General features: G+C 53.1%; 9 protein-coding genes across 9 annotated transcripts; 6 read left to right on the forward strand and 3 right to left on the reverse strand.

Annotated features, from left to right (window-relative positions):
* Positions 1–10: 10 nt before the first annotated feature.
* G647_09667 (uncharacterized protein) lies at positions 11–7,557 on the forward strand (the record flags this gene model as incomplete). The annotated part of the gene is made up of 2 exons (XM_008725660.1): positions 11–137; positions 191–7,557. The coding sequence occupies 2 exons, from the start codon at positions 11–13 to the stop codon at positions 7,555–7,557; spliced, it is 7,494 nt and encodes a 2,497-aa protein (XP_008723882.1).
* Positions 7,558–9,072: 1,515 nt separating this feature from the next.
* Positions 9,073–10,212, reverse strand: G647_09668 (3-deoxy-7-phosphoheptulonate synthase; the record flags this gene model as incomplete). The annotated part of the gene is made up of 1 exon (XM_008725661.1): positions 9,073–10,212. The coding sequence occupies one exon, from the start codon at positions 10,210–10,212 to the stop codon at positions 9,073–9,075; it is 1,140 nt and encodes a 379-aa protein (XP_008723883.1).
* A 915-nt stretch (positions 10,213–11,127) lies between these two features.
* Positions 11,128–11,994, forward strand: G647_09669 (uncharacterized protein; the record flags this gene model as incomplete). The annotated part of the gene is made up of 1 exon (XM_008725662.1): positions 11,128–11,994. One exon carries the CDS (start codon positions 11,128–11,130, stop codon positions 11,992–11,994), a length of 867 nt encoding a protein of 288 aa, XP_008723884.1.
* Positions 11,995–12,292: 298 nt separating this feature from the next.
* On the reverse strand, positions 12,293–13,330 carry G647_09670 (uncharacterized protein; the record flags this gene model as incomplete). Its single annotated transcript, XM_008725663.1, has 1 exon — positions 12,293–13,330. One exon carries the CDS (start codon positions 13,328–13,330, stop codon positions 12,293–12,295), a length of 1,038 nt encoding a protein of 345 aa, XP_008723885.1.
* A 363-nt stretch (positions 13,331–13,693) lies between these two features.
* Positions 13,694–14,623, reverse strand: G647_09671 (uncharacterized protein; the record flags this gene model as incomplete). The annotated part of the gene is made up of 1 exon (XM_008725664.1): positions 13,694–14,623. One exon carries the CDS (start codon positions 14,621–14,623, stop codon positions 13,694–13,696), a length of 930 nt encoding a protein of 309 aa, XP_008723886.1.
* A 1,690-nt stretch (positions 14,624–16,313) lies between these two features.
* On the forward strand, positions 16,314–17,198 carry G647_09672 (uncharacterized protein; the record flags this gene model as incomplete). Its single annotated transcript, XM_008725665.1, has 1 exon — positions 16,314–17,198. The coding sequence occupies one exon, from the start codon at positions 16,314–16,316 to the stop codon at positions 17,196–17,198; it is 885 nt and encodes a 294-aa protein (XP_008723887.1).
* Positions 17,199–17,669: 471 nt separating this feature from the next.
* On the forward strand, positions 17,670–19,124 carry G647_09673 (uncharacterized protein; the record flags this gene model as incomplete). Its single annotated transcript, XM_008725666.1, has 2 exons — positions 17,670–17,810; positions 17,862–19,124. 2 exons carry the CDS (start codon positions 17,670–17,672, stop codon positions 19,122–19,124), a joined length of 1,404 nt encoding a protein of 467 aa, XP_008723888.1.
* A 431-nt stretch (positions 19,125–19,555) lies between these two features.
* Positions 19,556–21,015, forward strand: G647_09674 (uncharacterized protein; the record flags this gene model as incomplete). Its single annotated transcript, XM_008725667.1, has 2 exons — positions 19,556–20,049; positions 20,097–21,015. The coding sequence occupies 2 exons, from the start codon at positions 19,556–19,558 to the stop codon at positions 21,013–21,015; spliced, it is 1,413 nt and encodes a 470-aa protein (XP_008723889.1).
* Positions 21,016–21,580: 565 nt separating this feature from the next.
* On the forward strand, positions 21,581–22,168 carry G647_09675 (uncharacterized protein; the record flags this gene model as incomplete). Its single annotated transcript, XM_008725668.1, has 1 exon — positions 21,581–22,168. One exon carries the CDS (start codon positions 21,581–21,583, stop codon positions 22,166–22,168), a length of 588 nt encoding a protein of 195 aa, XP_008723890.1.
* Positions 22,169–22,444: the final 276 nt, after the last annotated feature.

A 22,444-nucleotide genomic window follows, 5' to 3' on the forward strand; every position in this document is an offset into this window, starting at 1 on the left:
GTCTTGCACCATGGCGCAGCAAGGTCCGGGTCCCGACCCAAGTGAACGCATCTTCACAGATCTGCGCAGCAAGAATGATGAAGTTAAGAACAAAGCGGCAGCAGAGCTGCGCGACCTCATAACCTTGCTCTCCCGCGGTGAGTTGTGTGGCCTCTGGACTGAACTAGAGAGGCACTGACTGTCTGTACAGAATGGTCTCCCGAGCGCTTCAGCACCTTCTACGACAAAGTCACGACGCGGATCAGTAACCTCATCGTCCAGGCTCCTGACGCCAGCGACAAAGTAGGCGGAGTCCTCGCCCTCGACCGTCTGATCGACTGCGATGCCATCGACCCTGCTCAGAAGGCTTCAAAGTACTCAAATTACCTGCGCGCGGCGCTAAAGAGCAATGACTACACAGTCCTGGATGCGGCCGCCCGTGCTCTGGGCCATTTGGCTCGGCCCGGGGGAGCATATACCGCAGAGCTTGTCGAGGCTGAACTCACTTCGGCGTTCGAATGGCTTCAACCCGAAACCAAGCAAGAGAGCCGCAAATTGGCAGCGGTGCTACTCATCCGTGAGCTGGCGAAGAACTCCCCGACCCTCGTCTACGGTTTCATCCCACAGATTTTTGATCTCGTCTGGAACGCCCTGCGAGACCCCAAAGACCTCATCCGCCGAGTCGCCGCCCAGTCCGTCAGCGCCTGCTTTGGTGTCATGGTTGCAAGAGATGCTCAATTCCAGAATCATTGGTTTGCCAAAATATACTCCAAAACTCTGGAGGGCTTCCGCCCTAACACGACTGTCGACGAGACTCTCGGTTCACTCTTGATCCTGAACGAGTTACTGCAACAAGGGAACATGTTTATGCATGACTTTTACAGAAACGCGTGTGAGATTGTCCTCCGGTTCAAGGACCACCGCGACCCTAGGATCCGGACACAAATTGTGCAGGTCATCCCTGTCCTGGCGGAATATGCACCTTTGGAGTTCATCAATAATTATCTTCACAAGTTTATGGTCTACCTTCAAGCGCAGCTGAAGCGTGATAAAGAACGCAATCAGGCCTTTGTTGCCATTGGGCAGATCGCAAATGCAGTTGGTAGTGCTATGGCACAGTATCTTGACGGGATCATTCTCTACATTCGAGAATCGCTGAGCGCGAAGACTAAGAATCGAGCTGCGGTCGACGAGGGCCCGATGTTCAAATGCATCAGCATGCTTGCGGGTGCTGTTGGACAGACACTTAGCAAGTATATGGAAGCCCTGCTTGACCCCATCTTCGCCTGCGGCCTCACAGAACCGATGGAACAAGCACTCGAAGACATGGCACACAATATTCCACCAATCCGAGCAACCATACAGGACAAACTACTGGACCTCCTCAGCTTGATACTCGTCCGGTCGCCCTACCGGCCCCTCGGCTGCCCTCCGAACACAATTCCACCACTTCCGTCTTTTGCTAAAGACTACGGTGGGATGCCTGCCGAGCACAAAGACCATGAAATCACATTAGCTCTCAAGACCCTGGGGAAATTTGATTTTTCTGGCCATATACTGAACGAGTTCGTTAGGGACGTCACGCTCCGTTATGCCACGAACGAAAACCCAGAAATCCGCCGCGCGGCTGCCCTAACCTGTTGTCAGTTATTCATGCTGGATCCCATCCTGCACCAGACTAGCAACAACGCTATACAAGTTGTTGGCGAGGTGGTGGATAAGCTGCTGACGGTGGCCGTGGGAGATCCGGATGCTGATATCCGAGTTACTGTCCTCCGAGCGCTGGATAAGAAATTTGACAAGCACTTGGCTCGCCCGGATAACATACGCTGTCTCTTCTTGGCTGTCAATGACGAGGTCTTTCCAGTGCGCGAAGCCGCCATTGAGATTATAGGAAGACTGACCACAGTCAACCCAGCTTATGTATTCCCGCCCCTAAGGAAGCTGCTGGTCAACCTCCTCACGGGGTTGGGGTATTCGAACACAGCCAAGCAAAAGGAGGAAAGTGCACGCTTGATCAGTTTGTTTGTGTCCAATGCCACATCACTGGTCCGAACCTATGTGGAAGCGATGGTTTCTGCACTTCTGCCTAAAGCCACCGATTCGAATCCAGGTGTTGCCTCAACCACGATAAAAGCACTGGGAGATCTCACCTCCGTTGGTGGTGAAGAGATGGTTCGACACATTCCTGAGCTGATGCCCATCATCATCGATGCCCTACAAGATCTCGCCTCGCATGAGAAGCGTGAAGCGGCTATGAAGACGCTCAGTTCTCTTGCTATCAATTCGCAGTACGTGATCGACCCATACATGGACTATCCCGAACTTCTTGGGATCCTCATCAACATCATCAAGACCGAAGCGCATGAAGAGCTCAGGACGGATGCTATCAAATTGGTCGGCGTGCTGGGCGCTTTGGACCCGTACAAGTACCAACAGCTCAGCGAATCCGTCGCAGAGAAGCAAAGCAAGGCAGAGACTCAACCCGTTTCGGATGTCGCCTTGATCATGCAAGGGTTGACGCCATCAAACGAGGAGTACTATCCGACGGTCGTCATCAACACGCTCATGCAGACCATACTGGCAGACCACACCCTTGTTCAGTACCATAGCGCTGTGATTGACGCTGTGGTGACCATCTTCAAGACTATTGGTATGAAGTGTGTACCTTTCCTGGGTCAGATCATTCCAGGCTTTCTCGGCGTCATCCGCAGTTCTCCCCCTCCTCGGCTGGAGTCCTATTTCAATCAGCTGGCAGTCCTTGTCAATATCGTTCGCCAACATATCCGAGCTTTCTTGCCCGACATCATCGAGGTGATCAGAGAGTTTTGGAACGTGTCAAGACAGGTTCAATCAACCATCCTGTCCCTGATTGAGGCGATCTCCAAGTCTCTCGAAGGCGAATTCCGTCGATATCTCGCTGGCCTCCTCCCGCTCATGCTCGGCGTGATTGAGAACGACTCGGATCTCAGAAGGGAGTCATCGATCCGGATCCTGCATACCTTCCTGGTCTTTGGCTCTAGTGGCGAAGAGTACATGCACATGATAATACCTGCCATTGTGAGGATTTTCGAAAACCCAGCAGCACCACCAAATGCTCGACGTGCGGCAATCGATACACTGGGCAAACTGTCCCGGACAGTCAATGTCTCAGACTTTGCCTCGCTAATGATCCATCCACTGTCAAAGATCTTATCTTCGCCGGAGAAAGTTGTTACGAACTCCTCCGAACGGTCTCTGAAGTCTGCGGCGCTGGATTGCATATGCGCCCTGATATATCATCTTGGACAGGACTTCGCCCACTATCTGCCTCTTGTTGAGAGATCCACGAAAGCAGGTCAGATTAACTCCGACAGATTCCAAAAACTGATCGAGAACTTCAAATCCGGCAAGGCTCTGCCAGTGGATTTCTACCCGGAAGAACAGTATGGTTCAACGGCGGAAGAGACGACTTATGCCAATATCACATCTATGAGACTTCCTGTCAATCAGCAGCACTTGAAGAATGCCTGGGACACCTCCCAGAAGTCAACGAAAGAGGATTGGCAGGAATGGATGCGGCGATTCAGTGTCGAACTACTCAAGGAATCTCCCTCGCATGCATTACGGGCTTGTGCAAGTCTGGCTGGTGTGTATCAACCACTGGCCAAGGACCTGTTCAATTCTGCATTCGTTTCATGTTGGACTGAGCTGTATGATCAGTATCAGGAGGAGCTGATCCGATCCATTGAGAAGGCCCTGACGTCCCCACACATCCCGCCAGATATCTTACAGACATTACTCAACTTGGCCGAGTTTATGGAGCACGATGACAAGTCCTTACCAATTGACATTCGGACTCTTGGTCGATTTGCAGCCAAGTGCCATGCATTCGCCAAAGCCTTGCACTATAAAGAACTCGAATTTGAACAGGACCAAAACAGCCAGAGTGTGGAGGCCTTGATAAGCATCAACAACCAACTCCAACAGTCCGACGCTGCTATTGGCATACTTCGAAGAGCACAAGTCTTTGGAGAAGTCGAATTAAAGGAGGCTTGGTTTGAGAAGCTGCAAAGATGGGAGGAAGCTCTTTCAGCCTACCAAAAGCGTGAGAAGATCGAACCAGAGAACTTTGATATCGTCATGGGCAAGATGAGATGTCTGCACGCCCTGGGCGAATGGAAGATTTTGTCCGAAATTGCCCAAGAACATTGGAACAGTGCGTCTACAGAAAATCGGAAGAATATGTCTGCTCTTGCTGCAGCTGCAGCTTGGGGCAGAGGCGAGTGGGATCTCATGGACAATTACATCAGTGTCATGAAAGAAAGTTCACCTGACAGGGCATTCTTTGGCGCGATCCTGGCCATTCAGCGCAACAATTTCACAGACGCTCAATCTTTCATTGTCCGGGCGCGGGATGGCGTCAATTCCGAAATCACTGCGACGATTGGGGAGTCTTACAATCGCGCATACAGCGTCGTGGTCCGAACACAAATGCTCGCGGAACTTGAGGAGATCATCACTTACAAACAATGTGAGGGCAATTCAGAGAAGCAAGAATCATTGAAGATGCTCTGGAACAAGAGACTTCTCGGATGCCAGTCCAACGTTGAGGTCTGGCAACGGATGCTTAAGGTACGCGCGCTTGTCTTGAAACCGACGGACAATGCAGATATCTGGATCAAATTCGCCAACCTCTGTCGCAAGTCCGAACGCATTGGTTTGGCGGAAAGGTCGCTGTCCTCGTTGGGTGGTGGAGGCAATCTGGCGGCTAATCTTGTAGACGCGCCACCGCCTGTGGCATACGCTCGCCTCAAATTTACCTGGGCCACCGGTCATCAAGAAACGGCACTCACAGCGCTACGTGATTTCACAGCTCGACTTGCCGACGACTTCCAGCAGACTAATACTGCTTTGGCAAACGGAGTCCATAACGACAGACTGAACAACATGAATGGGCTTGATATGAATGGACACGATTTACTCGCTCAAAGAAGAAAACGCGAGGAGCTGGAGAGATGTTCAAAACTCCTGGGCAAGTGCTACCTCCGGCAAGGAGAATGGCAATCATTCCTGCTCAGAGGAGATTGGACGAGTCCCCGGGCTCAAGACGCTGTGGGAGACATCCTCAACTCGTACCAACTTGCAACACAATACAACGAGACTTGGTATAAAGCATGGCATGCCTACGCCCTTGCAAATTTTGAAGTCGTTACGTCGATGGCGTCTCACACTGACCAGGATAAGGTTCGCAATCTTCCAGAACAGGTCATCAAGACCCATGTTGTTCCTGCCATCGCTGGATTCTTCAGGTCCATCGCGCTTTCGAAGACAAGCTCGCTACAAGACACCCTACGACTGTTGACGCTATGGTTTGCACACGGCGGACACACCGAAGTGAATCAAGTCGTGGTCGAAGGTTTTACATCAGTCAGCATAGACACCTGGCTGGAAGTCATACCTCAGTTGATCGCCAGAATCAACCAGCCTAATGTTCGGGTCCGGGCCGCTGTGCATAGACTGTTGTCAGAAGTTGGCAAAGCACACCCTCAAGCACTGGTCTATCCCTTGACAGTGGCAATGAAATCCTCAGTCGCCCGACGGGCCAACTCTGCAACCCAGATCATGGAGACAATGAAAGTACATAGCCCTAGACTTGTCGAGCAAGCAGATTTGGTGAGTCATGAGCTCATCAGAGTCGCTGTGCTCTGGCATGAGCTTTGGCACGAAGGATTGGAAGAGGCGTCCCGCTTGTACTTTGGCGATGGTAACGTGGATGGAATGCTTGCCACGCTGGCGCCTCTTCATGAGCTCCTCGACCGCGGTGCTGAAACTCTGAGAGAGGTCTCATTTGCTCAGGCTTTTGGCCACGATCTTGCAGAAGCTAGGGCCTTCTGCAACGCCTTCCGTCGCTCGAAGGAGATCGGTGACCTCAACCAAGCTTGGGACTTGTACTACGCAGTGTTCCGCAAGATTGCCCGACAACTCCCCCAGCTGATGAGTCTTGATCTCAAGTACGTTTCGCCACGCCTCAAGGATGCGCACGACCTGGACTTGGCAGTGCCAGGCACCTATCAGTCTGGCAAGCCTATTACCAAGATTGTGAGCTTCGACCACGTACTGACAGTAATTCCATCGAAACAACGACCTCGGAAGATGACACTGAAGGGCTCGGACGGAATATCCTACGCTTATCTGCTGAAGGGCCACGAAGATATCCGACAAGACGAGCGTGTGATGCAGCTCTTTGGCCTTGTCAACACTCTCCTCAACAATGACACCGAGTCGTTCAAGCGACACCTGAACATCCAACGCTTCCCAGCAATTCCTCTATCTCAGAACTCTGGACTCCTCGGATGGGTACCCAATTCGGATACTCTCCATAACCTGGTGAAGGACTACCGCGAGACCCGGCGTATCCTGCTCAACATCGAGCACAGGATTATGCTGCAAATGGCCCCAGATTATGATAATCTTACGCTCATGCAGAAAGTGGAGGTGTTCGGCTACGCGATGGACAACACAACTGGGAAGGACCTCTACCGGGTACTTTGGCTCAAGTCAAAGAGTTCTGAAGCCTGGCTTGACCGCCGAACGAACTACACCCGCTCACTTGCAGTCATGTCGATGGTGGGCTATATTCTCGGTCTGGGCGATCGTCACCCGTCCAATCTCATGCTCGATCGAATCACTGGCAAGATAATTCACATCGATTTCGGCGACTGCTTCGAGGTGGCGATGCACCGAGAGAAATACCCAGAAAGGGTCCCCTTCCGACTCACCCGCATGCTCACATTTGCCATGGAAGTCAGCAATATTGAAGGCTCATTCCGCATCACCTGCGAAAACGTCATGCGCGTCATCCGCGAGAACAAGGAATCTCTCCTCGCCGTCCTTGAGGCCTTCATCCATGACCCTCTGCTCAACTGGCGTCTCAACACACGCGAGTCCCCCGCTCGACCACATTTCCGCTCTGAGCGACGTCAAAGCATCATCGACGTACCGGGTGGGCAGCACGAAGACTACGACCGTAGCCCAATGGAGAACGCACACAACCCCGCTGCAATGGCCCAGGGCACAAGCCACGTTGGGGCGCCGCCTGGCCGCCGCCCACGGAGAAGCAGTATCCTCGACCCGGCCATGGGCGGGGGCAGTGTCCTCGACAAAATCATAGATTCCAACAATACCGCCGCACAAGAAGCCAAGGAAGTCCAAAACGCCCGCGCGCTTCAGGTCTTGGCCAGAGTCAAGGAGAAACTCACAGGTCGCGACTTCAAACCTGCTGCCCCAGGCACGCAGTCGTACGCGGCGACGCAGGCTCTACGCGCTGATCTCAACGGTCTGGGTCTAGAATCTGTCATGAATGGCAGCAATGGCGCAATGAATAACATTACCAACGGCGCAATTGACCCGCGTAACGGCATGGATGATCTCGGACACATGAAGCAGAGGGAGGTCATTGCAGGCACAGCGCCCGAAACGACGATGGCAGGTATTGGTGGGCTCGGCGTTAGTGAGCAGGTCGACCGGTTGATTCTGCAGGCCACAAACGTGGAGAATCTCTGTCAGCATTACATCGGGTGGTGTTCCTTCTGGTAGGCGTGGTGAAGGAAAGGGCTGTCTTTACGATAAGTGCAGTCACCCTGCCCAAAACAAAAAGGAGAGAGAGAGCTGTGGTGCTCGCTCTCGGACCTGACCTGTACTTCTACGATGAATTGCAATTGAGCCTGCTTTCTTCTTGCTGTTCTTCAGAGGCAGGGAGCTGATGACGGATGGAACGGATAAAGTGTGGAACCACATTGGATGGTCCTGCTCTTGGGTTCTCGCGTGGACAGGAGCACGGGATCAGAACCAGCATACAGTAGCAGCGCTTCGAATTAATTCTAGGGGGATAGCATAGCGCTGCTTTTCCCCGAAGCACAACATCAAGATTTTTTTTTTAATAGACTCAATTCAGCAGCGCCTCTTGGCCTACGAAGTAGGGGGACGTAGATTGATTCCGTGAACATGAACATTTCTTCGCTTGGCGGCATGCGGGCTACACGGACACAGTACAGTCTTCATCATTTTGTAACCCGAGTCCCGGTCAATATCAGCTCGGACTATCATGTCATGGTCGACTCTATCTCCACTTAACTTGTACACCTGAATTTCGGATCAAGGGTAGAGCTTCGGGCTGGGGGAAATGGAGAATCTCTGACCAGCAAAAGGGGGGTGAAGGTGCCAGAGGATAGCGCCAAGTGGTGTGGCTTTGTAACAGAGAGGGAGGGAACAGAGAGGGAGGGAACAGAGAGAGAGAGAGGGAGGGAATACAGAGGTCTGCCGACCGAGAACTGATCTCTACTGTAGTTGCACTTCCCACTTCCCATCGCTTCTGGAAAGACTTCTCTAGGTCAATATAATGGTCTGCCTGCCTGCCTGCCTGCCTGCCTGCCTTCTGTTGTCCGACTACGAGTATCGCCACGGCCCGGCCCCGTCTCTGGGAACCATTCCTGGTACTGTAGCAGAACTCCCGCCTCGCACAGCCCTGCACCCCTCGAGCACACGTACAGTACACAGGGTGGTGGGTTGCCGACGTTCATACTCATGCCATGGCCGGCCCTAGGATCAGCACGACGAGTGAAGCAAGGCGGATCACATACGGAGTACACGGTACTGCGTATTCCATGGACTGATAGGGCACGAAGATCAGGCTCACTCTATGCGGCAGCATTACACAAATAGTCGAATCGATCGAAGCCAAGTCAAAATACGTAGACCAGAGTTGAAAAGGACGGAATTCAAGGTGCGAGCCGATTCGTATGAACATTGTGCTATTGTGCGCCGACAGCCTGGCTCTTGCCTACCCGACGCCTGAAAATTACACAAAGCGGAGGGGGAGAGACAGTCAAATAAGTCCCGAATGCAACTCGCCCGTTCTTCGCCTTCCCTTTTCCTTGCAAAATTTTGTTCTAGCTTGGATGCTCGTTTTCAAGTCCAACAACGCCCACGAATGCAGGATTGTGTCGGTTTTCAGCTGGCCATTGACAATGCTTCTAGTCGCCCGTCAGGTCGATGTCTTTGCGTTGAAAGGAGGAGCAGTGCAGTGGCCGGGTCGCCAATTGCTTGAATAGATCAATGATGGCCATTTGAAACACCGTTGGTGCCATTTTGATGTCTCTTCTTGACCACTTCTCTCCTCGTCCGCACTGCGTCGGCTAACTGTTCGAGCACCTCCACCGTCGTTTCCCAGTTGATGCATGCATCCGTGATGCTGATGCCCTTCTGGAGGCTTGCAAGACCGCCCTCGGCGGGCACTTTCTGGTTGCCCTCGTTGATGTTCGACTCGATCATGACGGCCACGATGCTGTCCTCTCCTAGTCTGATTTGGTCGCCAATGTCTTGAGCGACGATCGGTTGGTTCTTGTGGTTCTTTTTCGAGTTGCCGTGTGAACAGTCAATCATCATGACTTCCCTCTGCCCTTTTGCTTTTAGCGCCGCACGAGCTGCTTTGACCGACTCGGAATCGTAATTCGTGCCTTTTGATCCACCTCTCAGAATGACGAACCCATCCTCGTTGCCGCTGGTCTTTGTGATGGCGGCGAGACCTTGTTTGGTCACGCCCATGAAATGGTGCTGTGCTGCTGCGGCGCCCACTGCGTCGATTGCGACAGAAAGAGACCCGTCTGTGCCGTTCTTGAAGCCCATAGGGAAGGATAGACCTGAGGCGAGTTCTCTGTGCAGTTGGGATTCCGTGGTCCTTGCGCCAATCGCACCCAGAGAGATCAGGTCGGCAAGGAACTGCGGGGAGATTGTGTCGAGCATTTCGCTCGCAATAGGCATTGCCATCGACGTGAGGTCTGCGTAGAGCTGTCTCGACACTCGTAAGCCTTTGTTGATCTTGTAGGATTCGTCGATGTCAGGGTCGTTGATGAGCCCCTTCCATCCGACCGTTGTGCGCGGCTTTTCTAGGTAGGCTCGCATGATAATGCAGAGGTCTGCGGAAAGCTTCGCCGAAAGTTCTTTTAACCGTTGAGCGTATTCAAGGGCTGTGGCTGGGTCATGGATCGAGCATGGTCCGACCATGACCAATAGTCTGTCATCTCGCTGATGGATGATCTCTTTGCATGCTTGCCGTCCTTTGGCGACTGTCTCAACGGAGGTCTGCGATGCGGGAATCTCGGCTTGCAGGAGCGCGGGAGGAATCAAAGGGTCATAGCCCAGAACTCGGACGTCCTCACCCTGAGTGGGCGCAGGAGCATCGACGGCGGGCATTGTGCAGAGTGGGCAGACGGGAGACTGGTTACGAAAAGGTCAGGGTTGCGGGAAGAAGGGAGCAGTGGAAAGGAAGAAGTGAGAAAGAGACAATAAGGAAGTGAAAGCGACAGAACGTGTTTAAAGAGCTCGTTTGCTGAGCGGAGAGGCTCTTCAATTATGATTCACACCACGGGCACGGAAGGGTGTCGTGCGGCGAGGATTGGAATATGACTGAGCTCGCCTCGTGGCCGGACTGCCAAAAAAAAAGTTCGAATGAGGGGCATAGACGAAGGCGGTGTGACAGTCGGGGGCAACGGTCTGGATGGCGACGGATAAATGATTCTCCATAATTCCGTCCCAGTGCCTTGTACGAATACCGAGTTAGCGCCTGTCACAAGCAGCCACAAGTGATGACGTCGGTCAATCTGTGGCTTGCGGTGGCTTGCGGTGGCTTTCGGCATCTCGGCAGACGCACAAAACGCGAATGACTGCCTCCTGGTGACCGACACTCCCATTACCCACGGCTCGTTGTCGCGGTCGAACTCCAACTTCCTTCCACCCTGTCCTCGTACACCGTGATCACGTCTATGCTGGTGTCTACGACTTCGCCGCCCCCTATACGGATTGATAAAACCTCTGCGGAAAGCTGACCCTCCGAACATCAGCAACTGCGGCCCGGCTATTCGCCGCGCTCTGGCGCGCGCTCTGGTTGGTCCTCAGCCAGATTGTCCATGTTTCATCCACACCAAGTCGTCTACGCCCGACACTGCCACCGTTTGATCGGCTCCCCTTGAGCACGGGGCCATGACCGGCATCGACGCACTGGAAACATAAAAGAACTCCTTCAATCACGCAACGCTTCCAGTGCTGCTCCGCAACTGCTTCAGGACTAAACATCAGATGTCCGGTTCTAACGACGCCGACTCAAACGCCATGCCCGACGTCGATACCTCGTCAGGCGCGTTCCGCTTCAACATCTCGACACCTCCCCCGCAAAAGCGAAAAAGACACTTTGACCACCGGGGCGATGACGATTCTTCCTTTGATGCTCGTGATGCCAAAAGACGATCCATGGCCACTCACTGTCTGCCCATCCGCCTGTCGCCCGGTAGACCAAACGTCTCGGCGCCACCCGCGTCCTTTTCACTTTACACGTCCATCTACCAGCAACCTCCGACCCCGGTTGACACCTCGGATGACGAGAGCCTGGGTCATCAAGCCCAAGATGACGAGACCTGGAAGTTGTCCAAGCAGGACTCTCAGCCCGTGAGCGACAGCAGCACTTCGTCGACCAAAGCCCAGTGCGGCGATCTTGACATCGACATGGACATGACGACTCCGCTCATTACTCAACCTCGAATCCGACGTGCCCGATCAAACGACATAATGCCGCCTGAGCGTGACTCAAACCTCCTCAGCGCAATGGACACGGTCGCGCGTGAGAGAGTCCCCACACCCATCTGTAGCCGTTTTGACCATCGCGTCAACGAATTGCCCAGCGTCCCGCGTCACCAGTTCCCGCCATTGCGCACGAATCTCAGCCCGATGATCGAGCAAGAGTCGTGGATTAGCCGTGATGGCTTGCCTAGTCCGGTCGAGGATCAGGACATGGACATGATGGTGGACCGGGATGACTACGGCAAGGACGCGCAATGGACAAACGGAAGATATGGGCTTGATGGGAACTACAGTCCGAGCGGGCGGGCGAGGACAGGGAGACTTCATATGGGGTTTCTGAACGACTGTGAGAAGTGTCTGCAGAAGGTGCCGGGGCATTACAGTCACATTATATGGACGTGAACGGACCAGCGGCAGCGATGGTGCAGCTGCACATGAATGATTATGAGAAAAATGATGGATGAATTCGATGTATTACGATTGCAAGCGAATGGTTTACGGGCATTGTCGTTCGCGGGGAAGCACTCCATCAGCGAATCGTGCAAGCCAGATTAAACATAGATCTTCCCACTCTGCATACTTTTATTTTCGAGAGGTGCGATAGCTCCTTCTGCACAGAAAGCGCTGGTGACAGTAACTGTACAAACGACATGCTGGTGGCCCTTCAATGTGAAGCCCGCTCCAGACCAATCAATCAAACCTAGTCCGACGATTTACTGCTGGCGCTCCCCCTGATCCAACTCAACCAACTCTTGCCCTCTGTACTTGAGGACCCAGCAACCGCACCCGCCACATTGCTGGCCATAATATCGAGCGGGCCACCGGCGCGCACCGTCATTGTTCTCTCGCCTGTGCTTGGATCCTCTGCGACCTTGCTGGCGAGATACTCTACCCTGCCAGCCGGTACAGGCCGTCCCTTGGAGTCAATGCCTACACCTGGAATTTCGCTGGGTGCAACCTGCATGGCGGTGCGAACGACAGACCCGGGCGTGGCTGCGGGTGAGGTCGCGGAAGCCACAGGCTGTACCTCGCCCTCAATCCATCCGGCCTCCCCGCCTCTTTGTTTCCTCGTCAGCCTCCTTTCTCTCTCCTGCGCGGTTTCCTCTCCCATCTCTCCTTTCGCCAATTGTCCTCCAACAAGTCCTTTCACCCGGCCCCAGACGCCCTCGCTCTTCTTCTTCTCCGCTTCCTTCATCCTCGCAGCCTCAATCTCCTGGCCCGCCCTCTCCTGCTCAAGTAGATGTAACTGTTCTGCCGTCGCGTCACCTCGTAGAAATGCTTTTCGCGCTTCATCCAACCTGTCCAGCTCCCTCTCTATCCACGCGCGCTTTTGTCTTCGAGAATGTGCTATTAGAGAAATGGTGCCGTAGGCAGTCACGCAAACGGCTAACCCGGAGAAGAGGATCAATCCGTATGCTGTGAGGCGGTGCGCGCGGTCGGCGATGTTCCGGCCGGAGGAGATCAGACGGTCGAATGTGGAAGTATTTTGGGAGGCCAGAGTTGCACGGTGCGCGGCGCGCAGGCGTGCGACTTTCTCCATTGGCGTCTCATTCGCGGGCGGTTGTGACTGAGGGTCAGGAGGTTGTGAGGAAGGAGATTGGGATGAAGGCGAAGGTGAGGAAGATAAAGGTGTAGATCTGCTCGTTGGCCGTGCGGATGGTTGATATGTGAATGTCGTGGCATGAGGGGTTGTTGAGGTAAAGCGTGTGAACGTGTCTGCCGGTGGTCGTCGAGACATGTTGAACGAGAAAGTCTTCATGGCGATGTCTGGGATGAGTGTGAGAAAATGGGTTCGTCTAGCTGCGTTGGTACACTATCGGCATACAAGACGCCGTTTCGAGAAATAGCAAATAATGTACACGGAGAAGGGAAGAGAGTGGACGAAGTGTTCGACTGGGAAGACTTCTTTTCGATAGTGAAATGAAGCTCGAAAACGAGCATGGCATGATGGATGGACGGCCCACTTTTTCGGAGGATCCGTACGAGGTACGGCGGACTACAAGTCTAGCTAGGCGCAGATCGCGTCATTCATTTGGAGCTGGAAGTCCCCCAGGCACCGAGGATACTCTCGATACTGTACGAGGTCTCTTCCGTCTCGAAGTTATGCCGCAGCTTTGGCTAGAACAGCCCTGACAGTATCCTGCAGCTTCTCCTCTGGCAGTCCAAGCCTTTTGTTCCAAAGCCCCTTCGTCTTCGAATACTCACAGTATCCTCGATGGTTGAGCATGATGAGGATGATCGCTTCATATCCACCTTGAACGAACATTGCTCCCTTACCCGGATCCGACCTGATCTTCTCTTGTGCCGCGTTGCTGTAATCCTCCATACTTGCATGTGTCACCTTGAACTGCTCTCCATTGAGCTTTTCGAATGCCTTCAACATCTTGTTCTGCGTGGTTGTGAAGCTGTTGACATAGACATATTGATTTGCAGTCTCGTCGGCGCGTTCCAGGATGGCGACCACCGAGCGGCCTATTTGTGCAAGGTTCGTGGCCTCAAACTCGACATCTCCACCATCGAATATAGTGACGCACTTCTCTGGCAAATTCCAGCCCAATACGCCCGGCTTGTCGAACACCCAGTCAAAGAATGCGCCCACGATGACTGCAGTCCAGCTCAGGCCAGATGACTCTTTGGTCTTGAGGTAGGCCACGGTCTCGTTCTTGACTCCGGCAGGCGGAACAAGTTTGCCAATGCTCTGGTCAGAAGTATCCACGCCGAACTCTGACGGCAAAAACCGACGCACACGGGCCTCGACTGAGGCGTCGATGAGAAGCTTTTGTTGGTCGACTGAAAATGTGGTAATGGTCGAGATGACGACGTCTTGCCCCTTCAGTGCGGCGACGAGCTTGTCATGCGTATAGTCGGTTTTGATGACATTAACGCCCTCTGCGAATGTCGATTGGGATCCGGCGCGACTGAGCACGGATACTTGGAACTTCTTGGCTTCCAGAAGGGCTCGGACTATTGGTGCTCCTGCGGCTCCAGAACCGCCGACTACAACAATCTTTTTGAGGGGCTGGGATGACATTGTGACTCTCTGGGGATGTGTTGCAAAGGTGATATTCCGGACGAGTAAAGCAATGCTGGGTCGTTCAGATTAAGAGGCAGGAGCCGGCGGTTTTTATATTTCCAATGTTCATGCTTGAGTTGGAACGGGCTATCTCTAGCTTACATGATCCAGAGTCGTCATAAAAGCCTGAGGCTGCCTCCGGAAGATATATGCTAGCCTTTGGGAGCATAGTCCCCGACAGTTGTACGGGACGAAGATGGGTTTCTGATGGCCACCGTTGCCGCTTACCGTGTCGTTCTCAATTACTGATCCTTGCCGTACCAATGAGCTATTCATGATCCAATACCATCGCCGGCTGCGGCTGTGTGCGGGCTGGAGCCATGAATCTCCTTGCGGAAGTTCTTGCGGAACACGGCCAGCCTTGCGAAAACTCTCGAGATGTACCAAAACGTCGTAGTCTCCGACAATCTCAGGCCACCCGCCGAAGCTCAGGGCGGAGACGCCTTCAGAGCAAGATCTACCCCAACTTTTACCTCACTCCTACGGTACGTGCGCAAGCCGGTGAGTCATTCGCAACTGTACAGGACCAGCTGACTTTGCCGCAAGCCGAAGTCGCTCGACACCTGTCTACTCATCGGCACACTTTGCGCTGAACGCACGTAACCGCCAGCAACGAAGTAACCCATTGGCTCTGAGGAGACACCACAAGCGTATACGCGAAACACCCTCTCGCGAGGTTGTCGATCATGGATTCGAGCTAAAAATCGATGCTCGAGGGCCCTGCCTAGATGCTCCAGATGCTTACAAAAACGACTTCAGTGCTCCTATCAAAATGAGCCTCTCGGATATTCCGGGTAAGGCGCGGCACATGGAGCGCCAGATTCCAACCCGACTGTCAACAACGGTGCACACATCCCATAGGTGTTCCCAATGAACGCAGGTTTTGGAGCACTCATGGTGGAAACGTCTCCTGGACAACAGGGCAGTCAACTTTGCGGATGACGGAGCCAGTGATGTTTCTGCCCGTGGATGCCGGGTCGCCTGCGTGCCTCGTTGAGGGCCTTACTCTCTATCCGCTTGAGTCCATCCGGCGAAACTCTACGGACTTCATCCACGAAGAAGGATATAATCGCTTCCGCCGAGGATCTCTGAGATTGATCCGGGATATCTGCCGAATGAGACTTGCGCGGTCTTCGTCTTCTGTCATAAAGGGAACTGTGCGACATTTTCGATGCCGGGCTCGTAAAAACGGCAGATCCCTTCGCAATCCTGTTGCTGGTCGGTTGCAAGGGCCGGGCAACAGTGGACAGAATTTGGGACCATTGGCGTAATCGAGTGAGTGACAAGGAAGTTGGCTAGCACTCGGCAAGGCATTGCATCCGCCAATATACGGAATATAATATATGAAGTGTGACTGCTATGTCCACCGTATCCCGGCAAGGTGTAGCACTCAGTCATTCCGTGTAGTTGTGCATTATGAAAAGAAACCAGCAAGGAGTGCAGCCTCGTCAGGACACAAGGCTGAAATGTTGCCAAGCAATCTGACTTCTTGTCCGACCTTCAACTTCTAGGTCTCCATCCTCAAAACCCCTTCCAGGGGCTGACCTACCGACCTCTTGCCTGGTGAATATCGTCATCTTTCTTTGTGGGAGACTGGGATCCTGCCAATTGGCATCATCGCTCGCAGTTAGTCTAGATAGATTCCGAAATGGAGGGCAACCGCAACCCGGAGGTTCAGCGAGTGCTGGCAGCGCTGAACAGCCTTTCTCACCAGCAACAGCAAACGCAATATCAAACACAGCAGCATTCTCTATATGCCAGTATCTCTCATGAGAATCAAGCTCTGTTTCAATTAAATCCTCCCAAGATCGCGCCAGCAAACATACCGGGCCCTCGCCTACATCCTCAACCCCATCCTTACGACAGATCCATGACTCCTCCGTTTCATGGTCACCAGCAGTCACCTCCAGCTACTCAAACCCAGCATCAGACTAGGATGTCAGTCGCCCGTGAATCAGCAGAATCTCTTCGCAGTAAAACGTCGACACCCAAGTATGACACTCCGGATGCATCGAGCATCACTACCTGGCCGGCAGCGTTAAAACATGTCACTCGCCATCTCGTTCCGAACGAGAAGGTCGCAAACAGGGTCAAACATCTGATTCACGAGCAACACAAGCACGAGCAAGAATGGTGGGCCGGTCGTGAAGCCATCGTTGAACGACAGCAAGGGAGGCCAGGCACTTCGGAACAAGTTTCGGCTATATTGAAGTCACTTGGTGCCAATGTGCCGGCCGGTGCGAAAGAGCCGTCGTCGCCAGATGCCGCACAGCAGCAGGCGAACGAAGCAGAACTCAAAGCCTACGATGAGAAGGTCTACAAGGCATTGTGTGCTATGACTGCGGATTTCGACAGACAACTCAGGGAAATGGGCGTCCCGTTCTATGCTATCAAGCATGAGTTGGTGATCATGGAGGATGGCCCCGAGGAGACCCCGGGTCAGCACAGAGGGAAAATTGATAGAGGTGAGCTGAGAGAGTTGCAGAAGAGGATGTGTCAGACTTTGGAGGATCTGTTCGGGGATGGAGAATGAAGAGAAAGGCTCGAAGTCGATGACGACAATTCAGTCAGGGTGTTTGAACTTGCGCATCGGCTGTTTACAACCGTCGTAACGAAAAGAAGACTGAGACGATAGAGAACTAGTTCAAAGGTCACCTGAACCAGATCTGAGGCGGATGGAGAGCCGCCTGAACGAAGCTACTCACTCCAGGCAGGGATCCGTATAATCACAGTCCTCTCCACCGGGAAGCGCCAGCTTGGTCTCCCCAGTACAATCCGCACGTTGAAGGCAGGCTCGACGGCGGGTGCAGCTGGCCGAGATTGGCCCAAGTTGACATTTGGAGCCCTTACACTGCGATGGGAGCGCCACAGTCAGCCACATGCTTGGTTTTCTGGACTTGAAATTCACCAAAACTCACCTTCTCTTCACTTCACCCTTTCACCGACATCCCACGTCACCTTTGACTGTACTTCCACAATCACTCCTTGTCTTTGAGGTCTCAACATGGGCACCTTACTGCGATACCTGACTACTGGGGAGGGGTCCGATCTTATCCTCATCTGCAATGGGGAGTTCTTTTTCGTTCACAGGCCGATTGTTGCCGCTAATTCACGGTTGCTGAGGGCAGATGCGTGTACATCAGTGGTCTGTTCCGATGTCTGTCCCTGTATGTGGCAGGACTGACCCGACTTCTAGCTATTTGACGGTGAAGCCATTATGGTCAACGACGTGTCACCTACTGCACTGGGGAAAATTCTCACGTTCATCTATCATGGTGACATTCCGGAGTCGTATCAGAAGTCCCTGCTATCCAACGCCTTTTCTCACCTGCCTCTGCATCAAAAGTTCCCCATCACAGACAAATTCCTCTCCACAGTGAAAGGCAAGCCAATCACGATCGATCTCAACGACGGCACTACCAGGACGACAGACATCGTTACCAATAAGCAGAAGTGGGCAATCATGCTGAGCAAGCAGGCTGCGCTGAAGGACCCATACGACATGGATGCCTGCAGGGACTACGCCGAAGTCATCTCCGAGGTAGATTTGTATTTCGCGGCGGAGAAGCTAGAGATTCCTGCGCTAAAGGGAATAGCAATGGGCAAAGTGTCGGCCTGGTTTGAGGTCGAACTACAGGCAGGATTTCCACTCTCTTGCGACTTCCGCACATGCGCCATTTATGTTCTCAGAGAGCACAGGGAGTTTGCAAAACTATTCATTGGCGTCTGCGCAAAATACCTGCCGGTGGTGGAGAAAGATAGTGCCTTGGTGTCTCTGATCGAAGAGCTCCATCCGATGACCTGGAACGCAATGATGTCCGTTCAGCACCAGTTGGCCACGCGTCTGAGTGAGGCCATTCAGGAATTGGAAAAGAGCAAGGACCAGGTTTCAGTTCTGGAGTCACGTCATCTCCGACAGAAGTCCGCATCAGAGAACCTTGAGAAGATGCTGGAGTCTAAGGTGGAGACGTTGTCAAGGTCTCTGGCATCAGCTGAAGCCAGAGTTGACACAGCTGAGGCAACGGTACGTCAGCTGGAGGATTCGCACGTGTCTTTGCAACAAGAGTTGCTCGCGGAGAAGGTTTCTGTGCTGAAGATGGAGGATGCGAACAAGGCGGTGCAGAAATACAAGTCTCAGAGCGTTAAGCCTGCGCTTCAAAAGCTCGCTGAGAAGGTCGAAGACCTGGAGAGAGCAGTCGCCTGCAAAGATCAGGCGCTGCAGCAGTCACGGTCGGCCAACCAAAAAATCAAGGATGACCTTCGCTATGAGAACGAGAGTCTACGTGCGGAGATTGGGATGATGAAGAATGCTTTCGATCTCTGCAAGAGCTTTGTGAACTATGAGCATGACTGCCCACGCTGTCGTCGTGGATGGAACATCCGGATCGGCCACGACCAATACACTTCGATCAACATCGGGTGCAAATGTTGCGATTTCAAGAAGTGGTACGATGGTTAGGTGAATAGAGTTGGGGGTGGAATAGAAAGGACCTCCAGGTATCCAATTCGGGTTGGTGAACAGGTCAGCGATGAGATTGATTAATCGGATGGGAAGATGCAAGCCTACAGTCCTTGACAGGAAGGCGGAGTCCAAGGAAAGAGAAAAAGCATGTCAGAGCATCAGGCCCAGCCGCCATAGAGTCCAGATCATCTAACATCAACAGTACAGCTGAGCTGGGGCTTTCGCAAATGTAATGTGAGTATGGTGCAGTGCGTTATTGATTCCTCCTTCCTCGAGTTCTGTAGTGAAGAAAGCTGGCGGTCGCGACGGTGACAGTGCCATGCGCCGGCTGTAACGGCGCCTTACAACTCGATTTCAGACTTCGCTCGACCTCACTTCTCTCTGTCCTTTTGGTGCACTTGCGAACACAGATTCGACGCCTCGCCATCATGGCTGACGATCAGGACAGATCCACGTCCTTTAGCTACTTTACTACTTCTCCATCGTCGCCGGCAGAGATAACCAACCTCATCGAACTTGCAGTCCAAGCAGACACCTTGTCCGACAGCCTCGACAAGCAACGCGAGCACTGTGGTCATGAGAGCACCTCGACCGAGATCTCCCACGCGGCTGAGGAACTCAAACTTCTTGCTGCTGAACTCCGAAGTCTCGATGCTGCAGTCAAGGTCAACAAAGATCTCTACACCGAAGCGTTTGGTCAAGATCTGGCCGAAATTCACAATCACCTGGGGGGAATCTTCGAAGACATAGCGGACTGTTGCAAGGAGATGCAAAAGGCTAACGGCCTGAACACCAGTGCTGTCGGTTGGCTGGCCAAGAAGAGATACGTCAAAAAGCTGCAGAAACACCTCGAGGCGAACAAGACTACCCTGATCGTCATGCGGACCGTACTGCATCATGGGAAGGAATATGGAATGCACAAGTAAGCGGTCCTGATCTCGCCAACTCTGCATATCTGATATCGTACAGCTCACCCGGTCGCCTCGCCGAGTCTTCTCCTCACACCATGCAAGAAGATCTTGCAATCCTCGAGACCGTCTTTGCAAGCAGACACGCCATCAAGGACCTCCACAACCTCGCAAGCAAATCTCACCAGCACTCCTCCTCGACATCTTCTGGTGGATCTGTCGATAAAACTCCTTCTTTCAAACCTGGTGCTCACGGTCGAAACTTGTCCTCTGCTACTGGTGTGGATGTTTCCGTGGTCGAGGATGTTCTGCCCACTTCTGATAAGAAGAAAAAGCAAGATGCTCTGGCACGGAGATTCTCCCGCAGAGGAGTTCGCTTGGCTGTTCACAGCTCCATCATGGATACCAATGCTCATGAAGTCCCGATCTCGCTCCGGAAAAAATGGATATATCAAGCTCAGCTGCGACGCACACCGGAGCATTTCAACACAGGCAGCCCTTCCATTGCCCAACTAAGCAAGATCTCCGAAGCCAATTCCAGCTCAGGACTAGATGAAGCGTCACCAGCTCCCAGCCTCCATCGGCCCTTGACAACACCTGAGAACTTTAAATCCAAGGAATCTCCCGGACGATCAGACAGTCAAGGATCGCCCTTGTCAGACAGACGCTCAAATGCCCGGGAGAGAAGCTCGTCTTTGGTCAGTTCACCAATAGGCAGAAAGCTGGGGAATCTCATTACCCGACTGTCCCGTAGCAACCTCCGAGAGCGCAGGGTGAATGATAAAGGCAGTCCGCCATCGATCGAGCAGCACATTTACCCTCTTAGAGAGACGAATACTCAAGGCGATCTGGAGAAGAAAGAGCAATGTGCACCTAGCAAGGAGATGTCCGCCAAAGAAAAGCCAGGCTGGTCTTATCGTTTGACTAGGCCGTTTGTCAAAGAAGAACTTACCACTCCTGATTTTGAGAAGGGGTTTTGAGAGTGCGCATGGTTGATTCATGTTGTGGTGTAGAGTCGTCCTCAGACCTCAATCGGTGAGGTAATTAGTATGCATGTTCCTGCATCGGCTGGTGAGTCTACAAATTAAGGAGACATACCATCGGAGTAGTACAATATTGGGAATTGGCGTATTGGCTGTTGCATTGATTAGTCCAAAATACAAGTGACTGCGTGCCTCGCACTTTTCTTATGAGTTGCAACATCTTCCCCAATGCCACAGTCCTCCGGGATGACAAGACCGTGGACAACAAGGCTGAACATCACGCCAAGCCTTCAGGGGCTCGCCGATGACAATCTGACCAAAGCTGGAAGGATTCGACTGCGCCGTTTCCTCCAGGCACCCGCCATTGGGAGTGAACAGATCAACATATTTGTTTGCAACCAGGCTCATTCATCAATCTTTGCGCTATTATTGATAAAGGTGAGTGCCTGGGAACTAAAGGGACCGTAATGCTATATAAGATGCCTTGCGCCCTTTGCACGATTTCCATTTTCCATATTGTTAACAGCTCTCCGCACCTATCGTCTAAATAAACACGCCCAAAATGTCTGGGAAACGCCTACTTCTTCTCACCCTTGCTAGGGCGAGGAAACTCCGTGAATATCTCCCCTCGGCTCTTGCTCTGGCTCTTGCTCTTCCGGCGCCAGCAGAGCCCCGCGTCGTCGACATGTCGTGCTGGAGGATCGGAGGACCACGGGGATTTCGGACGGGACTCGGTGACTGTGATGGTGATGACGGGTGCGGGTCTGACGACGATAGAGACGATGACGCCGAACACTCCGTGGACCGCGGCTGGATCATGGTATCAGAAGAAGAAGAAGAAGACGATGAGGTGGTGGTAGGCCCAGCAGACCATGGCTGGGGGTGGGTATTCGTGGGGAACGGATACGTGGGGGTGGATGCCGTAACGACATCTGCGGGATTCGCACTCTGCTTGCCTCGTGACGGGCACGATGGAGATGATAGGTGTGACGATGACGATGACGATGGCGACGGAGGCCACGCGATCGACGAGTTGTCCGAAAAGAAGGAAGTCTACGCGGGGAGAGAGAGTAGCGAGAGCGACTCCGGTGAGTCTCGGTTCCAGTCTCAATTTCAAGGAACGCCCACGCCGCACCGTTCTGAGATGTGATACATCAATGCCCTCTGCATGCACGTTCGAACACGTATCTAACTTTGCGGGGCACAGCAAGGACAAGACCGCGTGGCCAAAAGAGATTGGCTTCATCGTACCGAGGCAGTCAAAACGTTGCGAGATCCCGAAGGCGGGGTCGATTCGCGTATATCTGAGGGTAATTGTGATAGGAAGTAGAGGGGAGAAGCAGAGCAGGGGCAGATGCAGGATACACTGCCTCGTGATAATGGTCAATCCCCATCGCCATCCCCATCACACCAGATCGACGGCCTC

This window comes from Cladophialophora carrionii (assembly GCF_000365165.1).
Source record: "Cladophialophora carrionii CBS 160.54 unplaced genomic scaffold supercont1.10, whole genome shotgun sequence".
Taxonomy (NCBI): Eukaryota; Fungi; Ascomycota; class Eurotiomycetes; order Chaetothyriales; family Herpotrichiellaceae; genus Cladophialophora; species Cladophialophora carrionii.